Source organism: Salmo salar, chromosome ssa01, assembly GCF_905237065.1.
Source record: "Salmo salar chromosome ssa01, Ssal_v3.1, whole genome shotgun sequence".
Classification (NCBI taxonomy): domain Eukaryota; kingdom Metazoa; phylum Chordata; class Actinopteri; order Salmoniformes; family Salmonidae; genus Salmo; species Salmo salar.
The window spans coordinates 27,027,468-27,046,371 of NC_059442.1; the positions used below are offsets into that span (position 1 = coordinate 27,027,468).

Sequence of the window (18,904 nt, forward strand, 5' to 3'; positions counted from 1 at the left end):
TTCACTGTAGTTTTTTTTCAGACTAAAGTCAGCAAAAACACTACAGTGAATACAATATTATTTACTGTAGAATACAGTTAACTATAGTATAAATACTCTAGTAAAAGAAAACTAGAGTATATACTACTCTAGTAATTAATGTAGTGTTTTTGTGGATTGTAGCATACTATAGTATTTACTTTAGTGTTTTGTGGACTGTAGTTTACTGTAGTATTTACTATAGTGTTTTTGCGGACATTACTGTGATATTTACTACGTTGTTTTTTTGTGGATAATACTGTAGTATTTACTATCGTATTCCACAGTGTACTACAACATTCTATAGTAAGTACTACACATGTTTGAGGGATAATACAGTGTGTATTTAGTATAGTATTCTACAGTATATTACAGTTTACTATAGAATTCTATAGTAAGTACTGTAGTATTCTATAGTAAACTGTAGCATTTTTTCATGTGGGCTGCCACTCTCCGAGTGGGCTATATGAATAATATTTTCCAAATGTCCACACACACACTGTTTTCTATACTTCTCATAGTTTGGCCCTGTTTGTCTTCAAATCCCCTTTTTTTCTAAATGGCTGGGTTTGCCAGCGTGTCCACAAGCTTTCATTTGAGCGGGCTTGTGTTGTGGAATAGGAAATGGCTCATCTTCAGATTAACAGCACCTGCTGAGATGTGTTAGTCAGCTCCATTAGAGACAAGAGAGATCACGCTGCACATCGCCAGGTTGTGTGACTCAGTAATGGTGTCTGCCACTTCTAATGTAAAATGTGCAGTTTTGCTCTCTTATTTGTCCCAGATCTGTGACTCAGGCTACAAATATGTCCACTAAATGAATATCAAAGCAAACATATGCATAGCAACTGTGCACTTCTGACACACGCCTTGCATTGATTACATACTAAAGATTTATCGTGACTAAGAAACAATGCAAGTGAAAAAATAAACTGTTTTAGGAAAACATCTGCCAAAACATTTACTTGGGTTACTTCAAGCTACTACAGGCATCAGAGGGGTTTTGCCAGAGTAATTCCATAACACAGAAATACGATGTGACATAACTACGTAAAAGGCACTCGCTATTAGAACATACTGGACCATAAACATCAACTGTAATCTAATAGAATTTCGGAGTTTTCAGAGAACGATATTACCCAGATGACACTTTGGCTGAAAATGAAGGGTGACCTCAGTGCTCAAACTAATTATGGCACTTTATACAACTGCCTGAGGATTAGAAAACCATTGGGCTCTCATCCAAGGCAGAGAAGCATTTGACAAGATAAACCTATCCCATACATAGCAAAAAATCTGCCTGAACAGTCATAGACACAAACAAGCATCACCTTTCAACACCCTCAGTCAGAAATACGGTTCAAACCATAACACAACCTTAATCAGAAGATTTGGCAGTGACCTCCAGGCTTAACAATGTCCTTAAGCAAACAGCGGAGGGACGAAAAAACTCAATATTGTGAGCAGAAAAATGCCCTTGAGTATCATTTCCAGAGTAATTGCGACAAAAATAGACTGCTGTCGAAGCCAAAAGTCTGATGCCATTCTCTGGTTTGATTAATGGTCTTCTGAGAGTAGCTGAATGTGCTATGAGAGGGCCTAGTCTGACCAGTTGTCACGCTATGTGCATCAGTAGTCATTGTTAGTCCAGTCCAATGAGTCATAGAATAAATGTAATTTCTTATAGTGTTACACAAATCCAAAGAAAATACATTATTCATTCAAATCAGATTTATATATTCATAGCAAATGGCAAGCGTTACTGTGACTTTCCTATCTGGCCAATCAGACGTGGTTTCCTTTCATTCTACATGTTGATCTTCACGGTTTTTCAGCCATGGAGCAGCTCTTTTCAATGGTGAAGAAGGAAAGACATGCTAGGTTATTTAGCTCTGGTTTTACACAGCATTAAGCATTATGTATTAAACACTTAACATATGGACCCGCTCATCTGGTTTGATTCAACCAAATAACAAACACAAATCATAATGCAAACCAGAATAAAAAACTTCTGTATGCCGTATGTTGTACATACATATCACAGAGAATATCATTGCACTTGTTTCTCATGACAGCATTTATTACATTGTCTATGTAACTGTTGTTGTAGTGTAACTAATGGTGGTGGGTAGAGTACATTGTCTTTCTACTCCCTTTACTTACTCCTGTCAGAATAAGGCTGATTTTCATTAGATGAGAAAAACATATTATGTGTTCGAACTTTATAAATGAGGAGCTTAGAGGCAATAATCATTTTTATATGAGCAACGTTTATCAGAATAAACCGCAGAATCAACACTTGAATCCAAGTTCGACTGTGACAAATTCCATGTTCAAATGAAGAAGGATATCAGTGTGCCATGACAGCGGCCAAAAACATTTCAATACGCCTCGGGGTTGGCATGCCCACATGTCAGACTGCCAACATAGATCAAAATAAATGGCATCGGAGGTTTAAATCCTCTTCTGAACAACAATAATATAAACAAATCTCAGATGTCAGTGATCTAGAACATCAGTATTGATTACACTTCAAAGGCCCACTGTCTGCTTGGAATAGAAACCAAGAATATTTGACTGTCACCCCATTATTTAGTGTGTTAAAAATCCAGAATGTATGCATCTTGGGCAAAAGTCCAGTATTACATATTCAGTGTTTACTGAGCTCCTAAAGCCCCTATCCTCTTTTTTTATTTAACCTTTATTTAACTAGGCAAGTCAGTTGAGAAAATATTCTTACTTACAATGACAGCCTACGAACAGTGGGTTAACTGCCTTGTTCAGGGGCAGAACTACAGATTTTTACCTTGTTAGCTCGGGGATTTGATCTTGCAACCTTTCGGTTACTGGCCCAACGCTCTAACCACTAGGCTACCTGCCACCCCAGTATTACATATTCAGTGTTTACTGAGCTCCTATTCTCTTAAAGCCCCTATTCTCTTAAAGCCCCTATCCTGTTAAAGCCCCTATCCTGTTAAAGCCCCTATCCTGGTAAAGCCCCTATCCTGTTAAAGCCCCTATTCTCTTAAAGCCCCTATCCTGTTAAAGCCCCTATTCTCTTAAAGCCCCTATCCTGTTAAAGCCCCTATTCTCTTAAAGCCCCTATCCTGGTAAAGCCCCTATTCTCTTAAAGCCCCTATCCTGTTAAAGCCCCTATTCTCTTAAAGCCCCTATCCTGTTAAAGCCCCTATCCTGTTAAAGCATGTTTGAAGCATGTGTCATGGGTGTCGTAAGGATTGGACCAAGGCGCAGCGGGAAAAGTGCTCATCTTCTTAATTTATATAAAGAAAACACTTAAACAAAAACAAAAACAAATGACGAAAAAGTTCCATAAGGCTCCCAGGCTATACAGAAAATAACCACCCACAAAACACAAGTGAAACAAACACAACTAAATTTGGCCTTCAATTTGAGACGACAACCAGCTGCCTCTAATTGGAGGTCATTGCAAAAAAAAAACACATAGAAATAGAAAACTAGACATAAACATAGAAATAGATAACGTAGAACCTAAACCCAAAAACACCGAAACTCACAAAACAAACACCCCCTGCCACACCCTGACCAAACTTCAATGACAAATAACCCCTTTTACTGGTCAGGACGTCACAGCATGAAGTATGTTGAACACAAACAATTGAAAGATAATTTACATTTCTATCTAGAACCACAGAATGGTGCCGAACGGGATGACCACCGATTTATGGGCTGCTGAGCAATTGTGCTATTTTGTGTGTTTGCACTGTTTTTAACTTTTCTTGTACATAATGTTTTCGAAAAAGTTTCCTATGACTGAAAATTCCTTCTGGACATCAGAACAGCATTTACTCACCTCGAACTGGACAAGGTATTTTTCTTTAATGAGTCGGACGCGAAGGATATACTGCTCCTCCTGGACCAGGCCCAAATCCCAGTCATTCGTATGAAGAGGAGACGGGGGTTACAGGGGTTGGCGAGCCGGATGCCTGTTGAGACTGAGTAGGCGAGTGGATAATCCACTTCTACCCTCCGTTCTATTGGCAAATGTGTAATCACTGGAGAATAAACTGAATGAGCTCCGTTCGAGACTATCCTATCAACGGGAATTAAAAACGGTAATAGCCTATGTTTCACTGAGTCGTGGCTAAACAAGGACATAGATAATATAGTTAGCTGGGTTTTCCGTGCATCTACTAGGCGAACAGCAGCCTCTGGTAAGATCTCTGTCTCTTTATTAATAACAGCTGGTGCGCGATCGCTAATATTAAGGAAGTCTCAAGGTTTTGCTCACCTGATTTTGAATAATGTACCTCATGATAAGCTGTAGACCATAGTATTTACCAAGAGTTTTCATCTACAGTCGTGACCAAAAGTTTTGAGAATGACACAAATATTAATTTCCACAAAGTTTGCTGCTTCAGTGTCTTTAGATATTTTTGTCAGATGTTACTATGGAATACTGAAGTATAATTACAAGCATTTCATAAGTGTCAAAGGCTTTTATTGACAATTACATGAAGTTGATGCAAAGAGTCAATATTTGCAGTGTTGACCCTTCTTTTTCAAGACCTCTGCAATCCGCCCTGGCATGCTGTCAATTAAATTCTGGGCCACATCCTGACTGATGGCAGCCCATTCTTGCATAATCAATGCTTGGAGTTTGTCAGAATTTGTGGGTTTTTGTTTGTCCACCCGCCTCTTGAGGATTGACCACAAGTTCTCAATGGGATTAAGGTCTGGGGAGTTTCCTGGCCATGGACCCAAAACATCGATGTTTTGTTCCCCGAGCCACTTAGTGATCACTTTTGCCTTATAGCAAGGTGCTCCATCATGCTGGAAAAGGCATTGTTCATCACCAAACTGTTCCTGGATGGTTGGGAGAAGTTGCTCTCGGAGGATGTGTTGGTACCATTCTTTATACATGGCTGTGTTCTTAGGCCAAATTGTTAGTGAGCCCACTCTCTTGGCTGAGAAGCAACCCCACACACGAATGATCTCAGGATGCTTTACTGTTGGCATGACACAGGACTGATGGTAGCGCGCACCTTGTCTTCTCCGGACAAGTTTTTTTCCGGATGCCCCAAATAATCGGAAAGGGGATTCATCAGAGAAAATGACTTTACCCCAGTCCTCAGCAGGCCAATCCCTGTACCTTTTGCAGAATATCAGTCTGTCCCTGATGTTTTTCCTAGAGAGAGGTGGCTTCTTTGCTGCCCTTCTTGACACCAGGCCATCCTCCAAAAGTCTTCGCCTCACTGTGCGTGCAGATGCACTCACACCTGCCTGCTGCCAAGCTCTGTACTGGTGGTGCCCCGCTCCCGCAGCTGAATCAACTTTAGGAGACGGTCCTGGTGCTTGCTGGACTTTCTTGGGCGTCCTGAAGCCTTCTTCACAACAATTGAACCGCCCTCCTTGAAGTTCTTGATGATCCAATAAATGGTTGATTTAGGTGCAATCTTACTGGCAGCAATATCCTTGCCTGTGAAGCACTTTTTGTACAAAGCAATGATGACGGCACATGTTTCCTTGCAGGTAACCATGTTTGACAGAGGAAGAACAATGATTCCAAGCATCACCCTCCTTTTCAAGCTTCCAGTCTGTTATTCGAACTCAATCAGCATGACAGTGATCTCCAGCCTTGTCTTCGTCAACACTCACACCTGTGTTAACGAGAGAATCACTGACATGATGTCAGCTGGTCCTTTTGTGGCAGGGCTGAAATGCAGTGGAAATGTTTTTTGGGGGATTCAGTTCATTTGCATGGCAAAGAGGGACTTTGCAATTAATTTAAATTCATCTGATCACTCTTCATAACATTCTGGAGTATATGCAAATTGCCATCATACAAACTGAGGCAGTAGACTTTGTGTTAATTAATATTAATATTTGTGTCATTCTCAAAACCTTTGGCCACGACTGTATATTCTTCATAGCGATGCTGGCACTAAGACCACACTCAACGAGCTGTAAAAGGCCATAAGAAAACAAGAAAATGCTCATCCAGAGGCAGCGCTCCTAGTGGCCGGCGACTTTAATGCATGAAAACTGAAATCCGTTTTACTTCATTTCTACCAGCATGTCACCTGTGCAACTAGGGGAAAAACCTCTAGATCGCCTTTACTCCACACACAGAGACGCGTACAAAGCTCTCCCTCACCCTCCATTTAGCAAATCTGACCATAACTCTATCCTCCTGATTCCTGCTTACAAGCAAAAACTCAAACAGGAAGTACCAGCAACATGCTCAATATGGAAGCGGACGCTAAACTAGAGGACTGTTTTGCTAGCACAGACTGGAATATGTTCCGGGATTCATCCAATTGCATTGAGGAGCATACCACATCAGTCACTGGCTTCATTAATAAGTGCATCGACAACGTCGTCCCCACAGTGACCATACGTACATATCCCAACGAGAAGCCATGGATTATAGGCAACATCCGCACTGAGAAAAAAGGCTATAGCTGCCGCTTTCAAGGAGCGGGACACTAATATGGACTCTTAAAAGAAATCCCGCTATGCCCTACGACAAACCATTTAACAGGCAAAGCATCAATACAGGACTAAGATCGAATTCTACTACAGCGGCTCTGATGCTCGTCGGATGTGGCAGAGCTTGTAAACCATTACGGATTACAAATAGAAACCCAGCCGTGAGCTGCCCAGTGACGCCAGCCTACCAGACGGGCTAAATCAAATCAATTCTAAATCCATTCAGACCACCATAGTCCCTGTGACCAAGAAAGCCAAGGTAACCTGCCTAAATGACTACTGCCCCGTAGGAACGCCTACGTGAGAATGCTGTTCATTGACTACACCACAGTGACCTCCAAGCTCATCACTAAGCTAAGGACCCTGGGAATGACCACCTCCCTCTGCAACTGGATAATGGACTTCCTGACAGGCCGCCCCCTCTTCCACACTGACTCTCAACACGGGGGCCCCTCAGGGGTGTGTGCTTAATCCCCTCCTGTACACCCTGTTCAACCATGACTGCATGGCCACGCACGACTCCAACACCATTATTAAGTTTGCCGACAACACAACGGTGATAGGCCTGATCACTGACGACGATGAGACAGCCTATAGGGAGGAGGTCAGAGACCTGCCAGTGTGGTGCCAGAACAACAACCTCTCCCTCAATGTGAGCAAGACAAAGGAGCTGATCGTGGACTACAGGAAAAGGAGCGCCAAGCATGCCCCATTCTCATCGACTGGGCTGTAGTGGTGAAGGTTGAGAGCGTCAAGTTCCTTGGTTATGTCGATATAGAACTCGTTTTACTGTGGATATAGATACTTTTGTACCGGTTTCCTCCAGCATCTTCAAGGTCCTTTGCTGTTGTTCTGGGATTGATTTGCACTTTTCGCACCAAAGTACGTTCATCTCTAGGAGACAGAACGCGTCTCCTTCCTCAGCGGTATGATGGCTGCGTGGTCCCATGGTGTTTATACTTGCGTACTATTGTTTGTAGAGATGAACGTGGTACCTTCAGGCATTTGGAAATTGCTCCCAAGGATGAACCAGACTTGTGGAGGTCTACAATTTTTTTTCTGAGGTCTTGGCTGATTTCTTTTGATTTTCCCATAATGTCAAGCAAAGAGGCACTGAGTTTGAAGGTTGGCCATGAAATACATCCACAGGTACACCTCCAATTAACTGAAATATTGAAAATTAGCCTATCTGAAGAATCTAAAGCCATGACATCATTTTTGGGAATTTTCCAAGCTGTTTAAAGGCACAGTCAACTTAGTGTATGTAAACTTCTGACCCACTGGAATTGTGACACAGTGAATTATAAGTGAAATAATCTGTCTGTAAACAATTGTTGGAAAAATTACTTGTGTCATGCACAAAGTAGATGTCCTAACCGACTTGCCAAAACTATAGTCTGTTAACAAGAAATTTGTGGAGTGGTTGAAAAACAAGTTTTAATGACTCCAACCTCAGTGTATGTAAACTTCCGACTTCAACTGTATTATTATTTGTTGCACCGACTCTCTTGCACAGGCTCCATGTACACTCACCGGACTCTAACCACACACTCACACATACTACACTGACACTCCAACACACACACTGACACACACACACGCATATTGACGCCACACACATTCCTTCACACACACTGCTGCTACTCTCTGTTTATCTATGCATAGTCCCTTTACCCCTACCTACATGCACATTGACTCAGTGCCGGTAACCCTTCTACAGTATATATCCTCGTTATCATTGCTGTTATTTTTATTGTCTTACTATTTTTCCTTTAGTTTATTTAGCCCATTTTTATTACTTACTTTTTATAACTGACTCCAGGTCATATATAAGTCTTTGCAAGGTAAAGCCCCGCCTTATCTCAGCTCACTGGTCACCATAGCAACACCCACCCATAGCATGAGCTCCAGCAGGTATATTTCACTGGTCGTCCCCAAAGCCAACACCTCTTTGGCCGCCTTTCCTTACAGTTATCTGCTGCCAATGACTGGAACGAATTGCACAAGTCACTGAAGCTGGAGACTTATCTGCCTCACTAACTATAAGCATCAGCTGTCAGAGTAGCTTAACGATCACAGCCCATCTGTAAATAGCCCACCCAACTACCTCATCTCCATATTGTAAATTGTTTTGCTCTTTTGCACCCCAGTATCTCTACTTGCACATCATCATCTGCACATCTATCACTCCAGTGTTAATTTGCTAAATTGTAATTATTTCGCCACTATGGCCTATTTATTGCCTTACCTCCCTAATCTTACTACATTTGCACACACTGTGTATAGATTTTTCTATTGTGTTATTGACTATAAGTTTGTCTAACTCTGTGTTGTTGTTTTTGTCACACTGCTTTGCTTTATCTTGGCCAGGTCGCAGTTGTAAATGAGAACTTGTTCTCAACTGGCCTACCTGGTTAAATAAAGGTGAAATAAATCAAATAAAAAATAAACTATGCATTGTTGGTTTAGAGCTCGTAAAGTAACCATTTCATGGTAAGGATTACACCTGTGTCACGTCTGCTCTTGCTCCTCCCCTCCGGGGTACGACGTCGCCAGAGTACTAACCACCGGTCCTGGGATTCATCATTACGCACACCTGTTAATCATTATGATTCACACCTGGACTCCATTACCTTCATAATTTCCTCCCCTTTATATGTCACTCTCCCATGTTCCCTCACCAGTTGGTATTGTTCTTGTGTATTGGCGGTCTGCCTTAAGTTAGTGTCGTGTTCTTGGTTTTGTTGTTTTATTAAAATGTTTCACCTGCTTCCGACTCACCTCCCCATCATTACAACCTGTTGCATTCGGCACAAATTGTATTTTATTTGATTTAAAGGGTTATTTGGCTGTCCCTATAGGAGAACCCTTTGAACAACCTTTTTTGGTTCCAGGTAGAACCCTTTTGGTTCCATGTAGAACCCTTTCCAAAGAGAGTTCTACATGGAACCCAAAAGGGTTCTCCTATGGGGACAACCGAAGAACCCTTTTGGAATCCTTTTTCTAAGAGTGTAGCTTGTGTTGGGAAAACACATTGTTCCTCCAGCTAAACAGAGATAAATAAGGTCAGTGAGTAACCATTTATAAATGTATAAATACTCCATCAGGAAGGAGGTGCAGTGCAATGATGGACTTACACAGGCTGGAGAGACTGTCTGGTGGTCTCAGGTCTGGGGGTCTGAGCCCTAGGGCTGGGGTTGTCTATGGCCTGCCTCTCTGTGGGTTTCCTCCTGGGCTGCTCCCTCTGGAAGGGGTTGGTGCCTGACTGGATGCGCCTCAGGGACCCTCCGGTGTGGATGTACACCTGCTCTGGGGCAGCCTCCTCGCAGCGGGCCCCCTGGAACCCAGAGCGGCACACACAGGTGTGGGGCCTGCTGCAAGAGCCGCGGTTCTGGCAGGGGGGCTGGCAGTCAGCTGCAGGGGGCAGAGAGAGAGACGGAGGCAGATCTTTAACGGTGTCATGTTAGAACATGTGGCCTTTCACATAAAAAAGCATCTCCAGACATGGCCTACATTATCTCAGCACTAGCCGGCTTTACTTTAAGTGATTCAATCAAGGGCCAATTAGTTGTGTATCCATGCCGTTGCTTTTACTCTGGTTTCCTTATAGTACAAAGCCTGGAGGGAATGTCATGTTCAATTTCACCTGAGCCCAAGACAGCCCTGTTATGTCTAAATGTATGGGATCTCTTACATTTAACCCATTTCTCAAAAAGGTAAGAGTCACTTCAGCTCCTTGGCTGTGCTTAATGCTGCTGGTGCTCCAATGATCAGCAGTTTTCCTACAAATTCCTTTGGTCACTGATTCCAAATCTAATGTGTGCTGTTAGTTATAAAGACAAACTGCTTAAAAAGGTAATTAAAAGAGCACAAAATTGTGAATGCGAAACTAGATTCCACCGACCGGCTTGGAGCCTAACTGGAATCTGTCTGTAAATGCCTCACACTTCATATATGCTATGACTTGTGCAGATATTTCTATATTTGAAAAAATAAACCAAATCTGAGGGGACGTGTTTTCCTTGTCTGGTCAAAGATGAATGTATAAACAATGTTGATCAATTGTCTGCAAATACAGCAAGTGTTGAGGTAATTTCATGGTTATGGCAAAACAATCTGCACATGTCCAAATCTGGGCCCTCCCTGCACCTCACTCTGGCTACTTGAACACTATTCTTAGACCTGTGGCATGCGATTCAAAGCAAACATCCTTTCCATCTTGTGACACAAATGTATGTACTGGATAGCACTGCAGAATTGATGACATTGTTCTCAAACACTAAATCAGGTTGCTACTCTCTGGTGGCTAAAGCAAACTGCAGTGCTCTGTCAACAGTGGTGGAATGCTATTGACACAGATGCTGTGCCACTGACAAATCGCAGGCAGGAAAGCTTCCACAGCTTTTGGCACTGTGAGGAGAGCTGGTAGCTAAGGGCCCCACTGGCTGCATGGTCTACCTGCTGTAGGCTTCCTGTTTTAGCAATATGATGCCATTCAGACATGGGGTCCAGTTTGTCTGGTGTGAGAGAAGAATGGACCTCCTAGGTGTCCTCTATGGCATGAGGATGACCGAGTCCTTGGCTGCCACACCAAGGAACATGATTATTCTACTTTATGAACTGGGTGGTTCGAGCTCTGAATGCTGATTGGGTGACAGCCGTGGTATATCAGACCATATACCACGGGTATGACAAAACATGTATTTTTACTGTCCTAATTATGTTGGTTACCAGTTTATAATAGCAATAAGGCACCTCGCGGGTTTGTGGTTTATGGCCAATATACCACAGCTAAGGGCTGTATGCAGGCATTCAGCATTGTGTTGTGACTAAGAACAGCACTAAGCCGTGGTATATTGGCCATATACCACACCCCTTCAGGCCTTATTGCTCACAGCTTGGCTTCAGTCTTTTGTTCTCTCGCTCTCTCTAATTGTATCCGAACAATATACCTAAAACTGCCATGAAACTAGCACCACATGGTTTTGAATTCAGCACAACTTTCTCACAACATGATGTATGCTAATTGAGAGAGTATGCAATACAAACAGTCAATCATCACAACATGATGTATGCTAATTGAGAGAGTATGCGATACAAACAGTCAATCATCACAACATGATGTATGCTAATTGAGAGAGTATGCGATACAAACAGTCAATCATCGCAACATGATGTATGCTAATTGAGAGAGTATGCAATACAAACAGTCAATCATCACAACATGATGTATGCTAATTGAGAGAGTATGGAATACAAACAGTCAATCATCGCAACATGATGACAAAAGGGAAGAAATTGGGAATTAAATTATAGTCCTTGACCATATTCCTGTGGTTTATGGTGAAGTCTATTCTATTTAAACCCACACATTTGCTAGAGCATTAGTTTGAACTGCTTTGGGGAAAATCCAGCCCTTTCTGATGAAGTATACTACACATTCAGTCAGGGAAATGTAACTTGGTATGTGATCTGAGTTTTCTAGTACACTATGGGATAAAATAAGAAATGCTTTGTCTCTATTTGGCAAAGAGTTAAATATATCATCCACTAACCAGACTTGAGGCTGGCCTGTTGCCACCGTCTTGTCTAGAGTCTGTTCAACCACAACGATTACAAGGGTTTGAGGAAGACTGAGGATCAAACAGTCCAAAGAGTCGGTTGACATATGAGGGAGAGTTCAGTAAATGAGCGACCTCCCCCCTTCCCATTCCACCCCTCCCAACCACCACACCCACTGACACCGTGCCATCTGATTTGGAACAAATATGTATACTAATTTATCAATTTGTGTAACTGGCCTAGAAAATTGCCTAATTGTACGGTTGGTATACGTCACAGTCTGTGTATGTGACCTTGAATACATGACCTTCTTCAGCTCTGTCGCCCAACAGCAGTCATTAAAGTGACACAATGTGGCACCAAACATGCATTCCATGAATTGACAATGGGCTTGGCTGGGCAGTGGGCACTGACCCTGGCCCTTTTGACTCTTACTAGAGCTCCACACAAGCCTGGCTGCTGCAGTGTCACTGTCTGTCTCTCTTCCCTGGGTCTGTCCTGCTGCATGGGGCTGGCATGCCTGCCTACCTGGCTGTTGAACACTTTGTCGCGGTAATTGCTGTCGTGCAGATTTTTCTCGCACATCATTAAAACTAATTGCCTCACATTCCATCTATTTCACAAATATGTGGTTTTATTATTGCATTGGGGAATAATAATAAATACTAATTTTCTTTGAAACACTAACAGAAGTTAGGAAACATATTCCTGGCAGGGTCATTGTTGTGCTTAATTATGACTGAGACTGAATGAGCAATTTAAAGAGACAGATTCCAGAGCCAGTCATCTGAAAAATGCATAAACGTGGGCATTATTGGACCTGGTCATTCAATGGAAGCATATACTCCAAGTCTCCATGCAAGCAGATACTGTCCATTAATCACAGCTCTACTTTGTGAGCTCAGTTCAAACATGTTCAAGCATGTTAAAAAATATATATTAAAAAAATGTAACTGTATTAATGTGAAATTCAGTTCAAGTTCCGTAAAACCAATCTCCAGTCCAAGTTCTGTCCTTAAAACCAATCTCCAGTCCAAGTTCTGTCCTTAAAACCAATCTCCAGTCCAAGTTCTGTCCTTAAAACCAATCTCCAGTCCAAGTTCTGTCCTTAAAATCAATCTCCAGTCCAAGTTCTGTCCTTAAAACCAATCTCCAGTCCAAGTTCTGTCCTTAAAATCAAGTTCTTTGAGGGCAGTTTTAAGGAAGGGAGAGGGAGGGATGTTAGGGAGATAACAGTCCTGAACAAATCCATGACAGCTGAGGTCTACTGCAGAATCCCTAATTTCCAAACAACCTTCACTCTGTGGACAAAGTAATCCTGTAAAACAGACCATAAAAACCATTCTAATAAAGCAGGCATATACAGTATTTGAAGATATTGTATTGTATGAGTTCTTGATTGATTTAGTGGTAAATTGTGTATATTAAAATAAGATAGGACCTTTATAAGGGTAAATAGCATTCATAGTTCCCACAGCACAGCAGGCCTGAGTTACCTATTAAGGCCCTGTGTGGGACGGAGAGAAGCCTGAGGTAGGCAGCAGCCCCTATCCACTAGTGATGGGAGAAAAAAATCGATACAGTTACATATCGGGATATAATTTTTGACAATATATCACAATATAATTTGTCAGTATCGTAATATAATTTTTGGGCTAGACAGCTGTACCTTCGCCAAAACTCCAGTATTCTTCCTTTTATAAGTTGTTCTCCATCTTCTTTTTAAATTGTGAGACAACATGTTTTATCACTATTATTCCCATGACTGATCAAATCTCTTTTTCTTATGGCTCTCTCTTGTCCCTCTGCAACAATATGTTTGGAAGATCGAATCTCAGTAAAATCACTGTATTCTTGTTGGCAGACTCAACAGCCTTGGTTTCTCTAATGACTGCCTCGCCTGGTTCACCAACTACTTCTCAGACAGAGTTCAGTGTGTCAAATCGGAGGGCCTGTTGTCCGGACCTCTGGCAGTCTCTGGGGGTGCCACTGGGTTCAATTCTCGGGCAGTCTCTTTTCTCTGTATATTTCAATGATGTCGCTCTTGCTGCGGGTGATTCTTTGATCCACCTCTACGCAGACAACACCATTCTGTATACATCTGGTCCTTCTTCCTTCTCTGGACACTGTTAACAAACCTCCAAACGAGCTTCAATGCCATACAACATTCCTTCCGTGGCCTCCAACTGCTTTTAAATGCTAGTAAAACTAAATGCATGCTCTTCAACCGATCGCTGCCTACACCCGTCCGCCCGACTAGCATCACTACTCCGGACAGTTCTGACTTAGAATATGTGGACAACTATAAATACCTAGGTGTCTGGTTAAACTGTAAACTCTCCTTCCAGACTCACATTAAACATCTCCAATCCAAAATTATATCTAGAATCGGCTTCCTATTTTGCAACAAAGCATCCTTCACTCATGCTGCCAAACATACCCTTGTAGAACTGACTACCCTACCGATCCTCGACTTCGGCGATGTCATTTACAAAATAGCCTCCAACACTCTACTCAGCAAATTGGATGCAGTCTATCACAGTGCCATCCGTTTTGTCACCAAAGCCCCATTTACTAGCCACCACTGCGACCTGTATGTTCTCGTTGGCTGGTCCTCGCAACATATTCATCACCAAACGCACTGGATCCAGGTCATCTATAAGTCTTTGCTAGGTAAAGCTCACTGGTCACCATAGTAACACCCAACCGTAGCACGCGCTCCAGCAGGTATTTTAAACTGGTCATCCCCAAAGCCAACACCTCCTTTGGCCGCCTTTCCATCCAGTTCTCTGCTGCCAATGACGGGACCAAATTGCAAAAATCACTGAAGTTGGAGACTTATATCTCCCTCACTAACTTTAAGCGTCAGCTGTCAGAGCTGCTTACCGATCACTGCAGCTGTACACAGCCCATCTGTAAATAGCCCATCCAACTACCTACCTCATCCCCATATTTGTTTTGGTTTTTCTGCTCTTTTGCACACCAGTATTTCTACTTGCACATCCTCATCTGCACATATATCACTCCAGTATAAATTGCTCAATTGTAATTACTTTGCCACTATTGGCCTATTTATTGCCTTACCTCCTTACTTCATTTGCACACACTGTATACAGGTTATTCTATTGTGTTATTGACTTTACGTTTGTTTATGTGTAACTCTGTGTTGTTGTTTTTGTCTTACTGCTTTGCTTTATCTTGGCCAGGTCGCAGTTGTAAATGAGAACTTGTTCTCAACTGGCCTACCTGGTTAAATAAAGGTGAAATAAAAAGTTTTTTTTTTAAAGCGCAGTATCGAATCGAAACATATAGAATTGTGAGAATCGCAATACATATTGTATCAACACCTAAGTATCGTGATAATATCGTATCGTGATATCCCTAGCAATTCCCAGCCTTGCTATTCACTGCATGGGGCCGGGCTCTCGTTTCCAACAGAGTACATGTCTTCAGGCCATTACTATTTGCTGAAGATTTGCCCCATCTCTCCACCTCACAAACTTTTACAATCCTCTCACTCAGCCCAGGAAATTTGAAACTCAAACACATGTAAAAATGTCTCAAATGTATCTCACAGGTCAACAATACTATCTCCGCTAACTTGATATTGGTGCTTTTTGAAAATGATATAAATAATGAGAGCGGAATTGTGATAATGTTGGGGAACCCCTCAATCTACGGCTGGAGGAAATTATGTGCCATTCAGAACATTAGGGCCAGGGAGCCATTCAGAACATTAGGACCAGGGAGCCATTCAGAACATTAGGGCCAGGGAGCCATTCAGAACATTAGGACCAGGGAGCCATTCAGAACATTAGGGCCAGGGAGCCATTCAGAACATTAGGGCCAGGGAGCCATTCAGAACATTAGGACCAGGGAGCCATTCAGAACATTAGGGCCAGGGAGCCATTCAGAACATTAGGGCCAGGGAGCCATTCAGAACATTAGGGCCAGGGAGCCATTCAGAACATTAGGGCCAGGGAGCCATTCAGAACATTAGGGCCAGGGAGCCATTCAGAACATTAGGGCCAGGGAGCCATTCAGAACATTAGGGCCAGGGAGCCATTCAGAACATTAGGACCAGGGAGCCATTCAGAACATTAGGGCCAGGGGAGCCATTCAGAACATTAGGGCCAGGGAGCCATTCAGAACATTAGGACCAGGGAGCCATTCAGAACATTAGGGCCAGGGAGCCATTCAGAACATTAGGGCCAGGGAGCCATTCAGAACATTAGGACCAGGGAGCCATTCAGAACATTAGGGCCAGGGAGCCATTAAACAAATTAGGATTCAGGCTCATTTTGTAGAGAATACAAATAACTAAAGAGCTCACCACCAAGGGCCCTTTCAAAATATATGGAAACATTTCTGTTCAAAGTTAAGAATGGAAACATGCTAAACTCTGGAACACTGAGCCATGTGTGTGATATCAGAGAGAAGTCATAACTTTACCACACTCTCTCACCTTCTACATTACAACAAAAACCTGCTCCCAGGATGTTTTATTAAAGCACATTTTCATCATTATTTAACGTTGGACTGACTAAGGAAAGGACTCTTGTATTTTGCCACTGAACGGATGTATTTTAAAAGAATCAAACGGTAGGCCAGGCTCTGGGAGGTGAAATCGTTTCTATTGAAGGGTAAGAACCAGAGATCGGACAGAAGCCATTTATAGGTTAAGTGTTATGGATTCACAACAACTGGAAAGAAGCATGTCTAAAATGATTCCTAACAAATATGTAACACTGCAGAATTGTCTCAGCAGAATTGTGGTACACTGGTATTTTAGCACCCCTGATATTGATCAGATGATTTATGTTATTCAATAGCACAGGTTATATTGTTTTCAAAAGTGAGCATTTGCACATTTCAGTACTATCATTTAACATCCCTAAGAAGAAGATCAAAGGGCTATATTTCAGAGATTGTCACTGTCCATTGCCCAATACAGTGGGGGGAAAAAGTATGCGATCCCCTGCTGATTTTGTATGTTTGCCCACTGATAAAGAAAGGATCAGTCTATAATTTTAATGGTAGGTTTATTTGAACAGCGAGAGACAGAATAACAACAAAAATATCCAGAAAAACACATGTCAAAAATGTTATAATTGATTTGCATTTTAATGAGGGAAATAAGTATTTGACCCCCCTCTCAATCAGAAAGATTTCAGGCTCCCAGGTGTCTTTTATACAGGTAACGAGCTTAGATTAGGAGTACACGCTTAAAGGGAGTGCTCCTAACCGCAGCTTGTTACCTGTAAAAAAGACACATGTCCACAGAAGCAATCAATCAATCAGATTCCAAACTCTCCACCATGGCCAAGACCAAAGAGCTCTCCAAGGATGTCAGGGACAAGATTGTAGACCTACACAAGGCTGGAATGGGCTACAAGACCATCGCCAAGCAGCTTGGTGAGAAGGTGACAACATTTGATGCGATTATTCGCAAATGGAAGAAACACAAAAGAACTGTCAATATCCCTCGGCCTGGGGCTGCAAGATCTCACCTCGTGGGGTTGCAATGATCATGAGAATGGTGAGGAATCAGCCCAGAACTACACGGGAGGATCTTGTCAATGATCTCAAGGCAGCTGGGACCATTGTCACCAAGAAAACAATTGGTAACACACTACGCCGTGAAGGACTGAAATCTTGCAGCGCCCGCAAGGTCCCCCTGCTCAAGAATACATATACATGCCCGTCTCAAGTTTGCCAATGAACATCTGAATGATTCAGAGGACAACTGGTGAAAGTGTTGTGGTCAGATGAGACCAAAATGGAGCTCTTTGGCATCAACTCAACTCGCAGTGTTTGGAGGAGGAGGAATGCTGCCTATGACCCCAAGAACACCATCTCCACCGTCAAACATGGAGGTGGAAACATTATGCTTTGGGGGTGTTTTCTGCTGAGGGGACAGGACAAGTTCACCGCATCATTTGACGGGGCCATGTACTGTCAAATCTTGGGTGAGAACCTCCTTCCCTCATCCAGGGCATTGAAAATGGGTCGTGGATGGGTATTCCAGCATGACAATGACCCAAAACACACGGCCAAGGCAACAAAGGAGTGGCTCAAGAAGAAGCACATTAAGGTCCTGGAGTGGCCTAGCCAGTCTCCAGACCTTAATCCCATAGAAAATCTGTGGAGGGAGCTGAAGGTTAGAGTTGCCAAACGTCAGCCTCGAAACCTTAATGGCTTGGAGAAGATCTGCATAGACGAGTGGGACAAAATCCCTCCTGAGATGTGTGCAAACCTGGTGGCCAACTACAAGAAACGTCTGACCTCTGTGATTGCCAACAAGGGTTTTGCCACCAAGTACTAAGTCATGTTTTGCAGAGGGGTCAAATACATATTTCCCTTATTAAAATGCAAATCATTTTATAACATTTTTGGTTGTTATTCTGTCCCTCACTGTTCATATAAACCTACCATTAAAATTATAGACTGATCATTTCTTTGTAAGTGGGCAAACGTACAAATCAGCAGGGGGTCAAATACTTTTTTCCCCCACTGTATATCATCCAAAAACAGAAGTTATGAATCATCCCTCTCACCCACCACTATCTAGCAGCCTAATCATTACCAGCAGAAGTGAGGGAGCTCAGCTCAGGACTGACTGATGACTGGTCCTTTGTGGTAGTTCTGTGGTACTTTGTGCTCTTTTCCCTTTATGGTAAATCCTTAAGGGGTAATCTTTCAGAAAATGGAGGTGCCCTTTTCATATCTTTTACATTTTTCTGTCACAGTGCAGTGCAGTTTTTCAACCTAATACAGTAGTTAGGGCATTCACTCTCTCTCCAACCACATCAAGTTGGCTGGGGGGTTTAATTAACCTGAGGTTGACCCATGA

General features: G+C 42.5%; 1 protein-coding gene across 1 annotated transcript in view; it reads right to left on the minus strand.

The window, feature by feature from the left end:
* The window catches only part of LOC106589425 (latent-transforming growth factor beta-binding protein 2), a 152,446-nt gene that overhangs the window by 114,904 nt on the left and 18,638 nt on the right, over positions 1-18,904 (minus strand). The window contains exon 3 of the mRNA XM_014179443.2: positions 9,627-9,903. Within this exon, the coding sequence (XP_014034918.2) occupies positions 9,627-9,903 (277 nt within the window). The remainder of the gene's footprint in view (positions 1-9,626; positions 9,904-18,904) is intronic.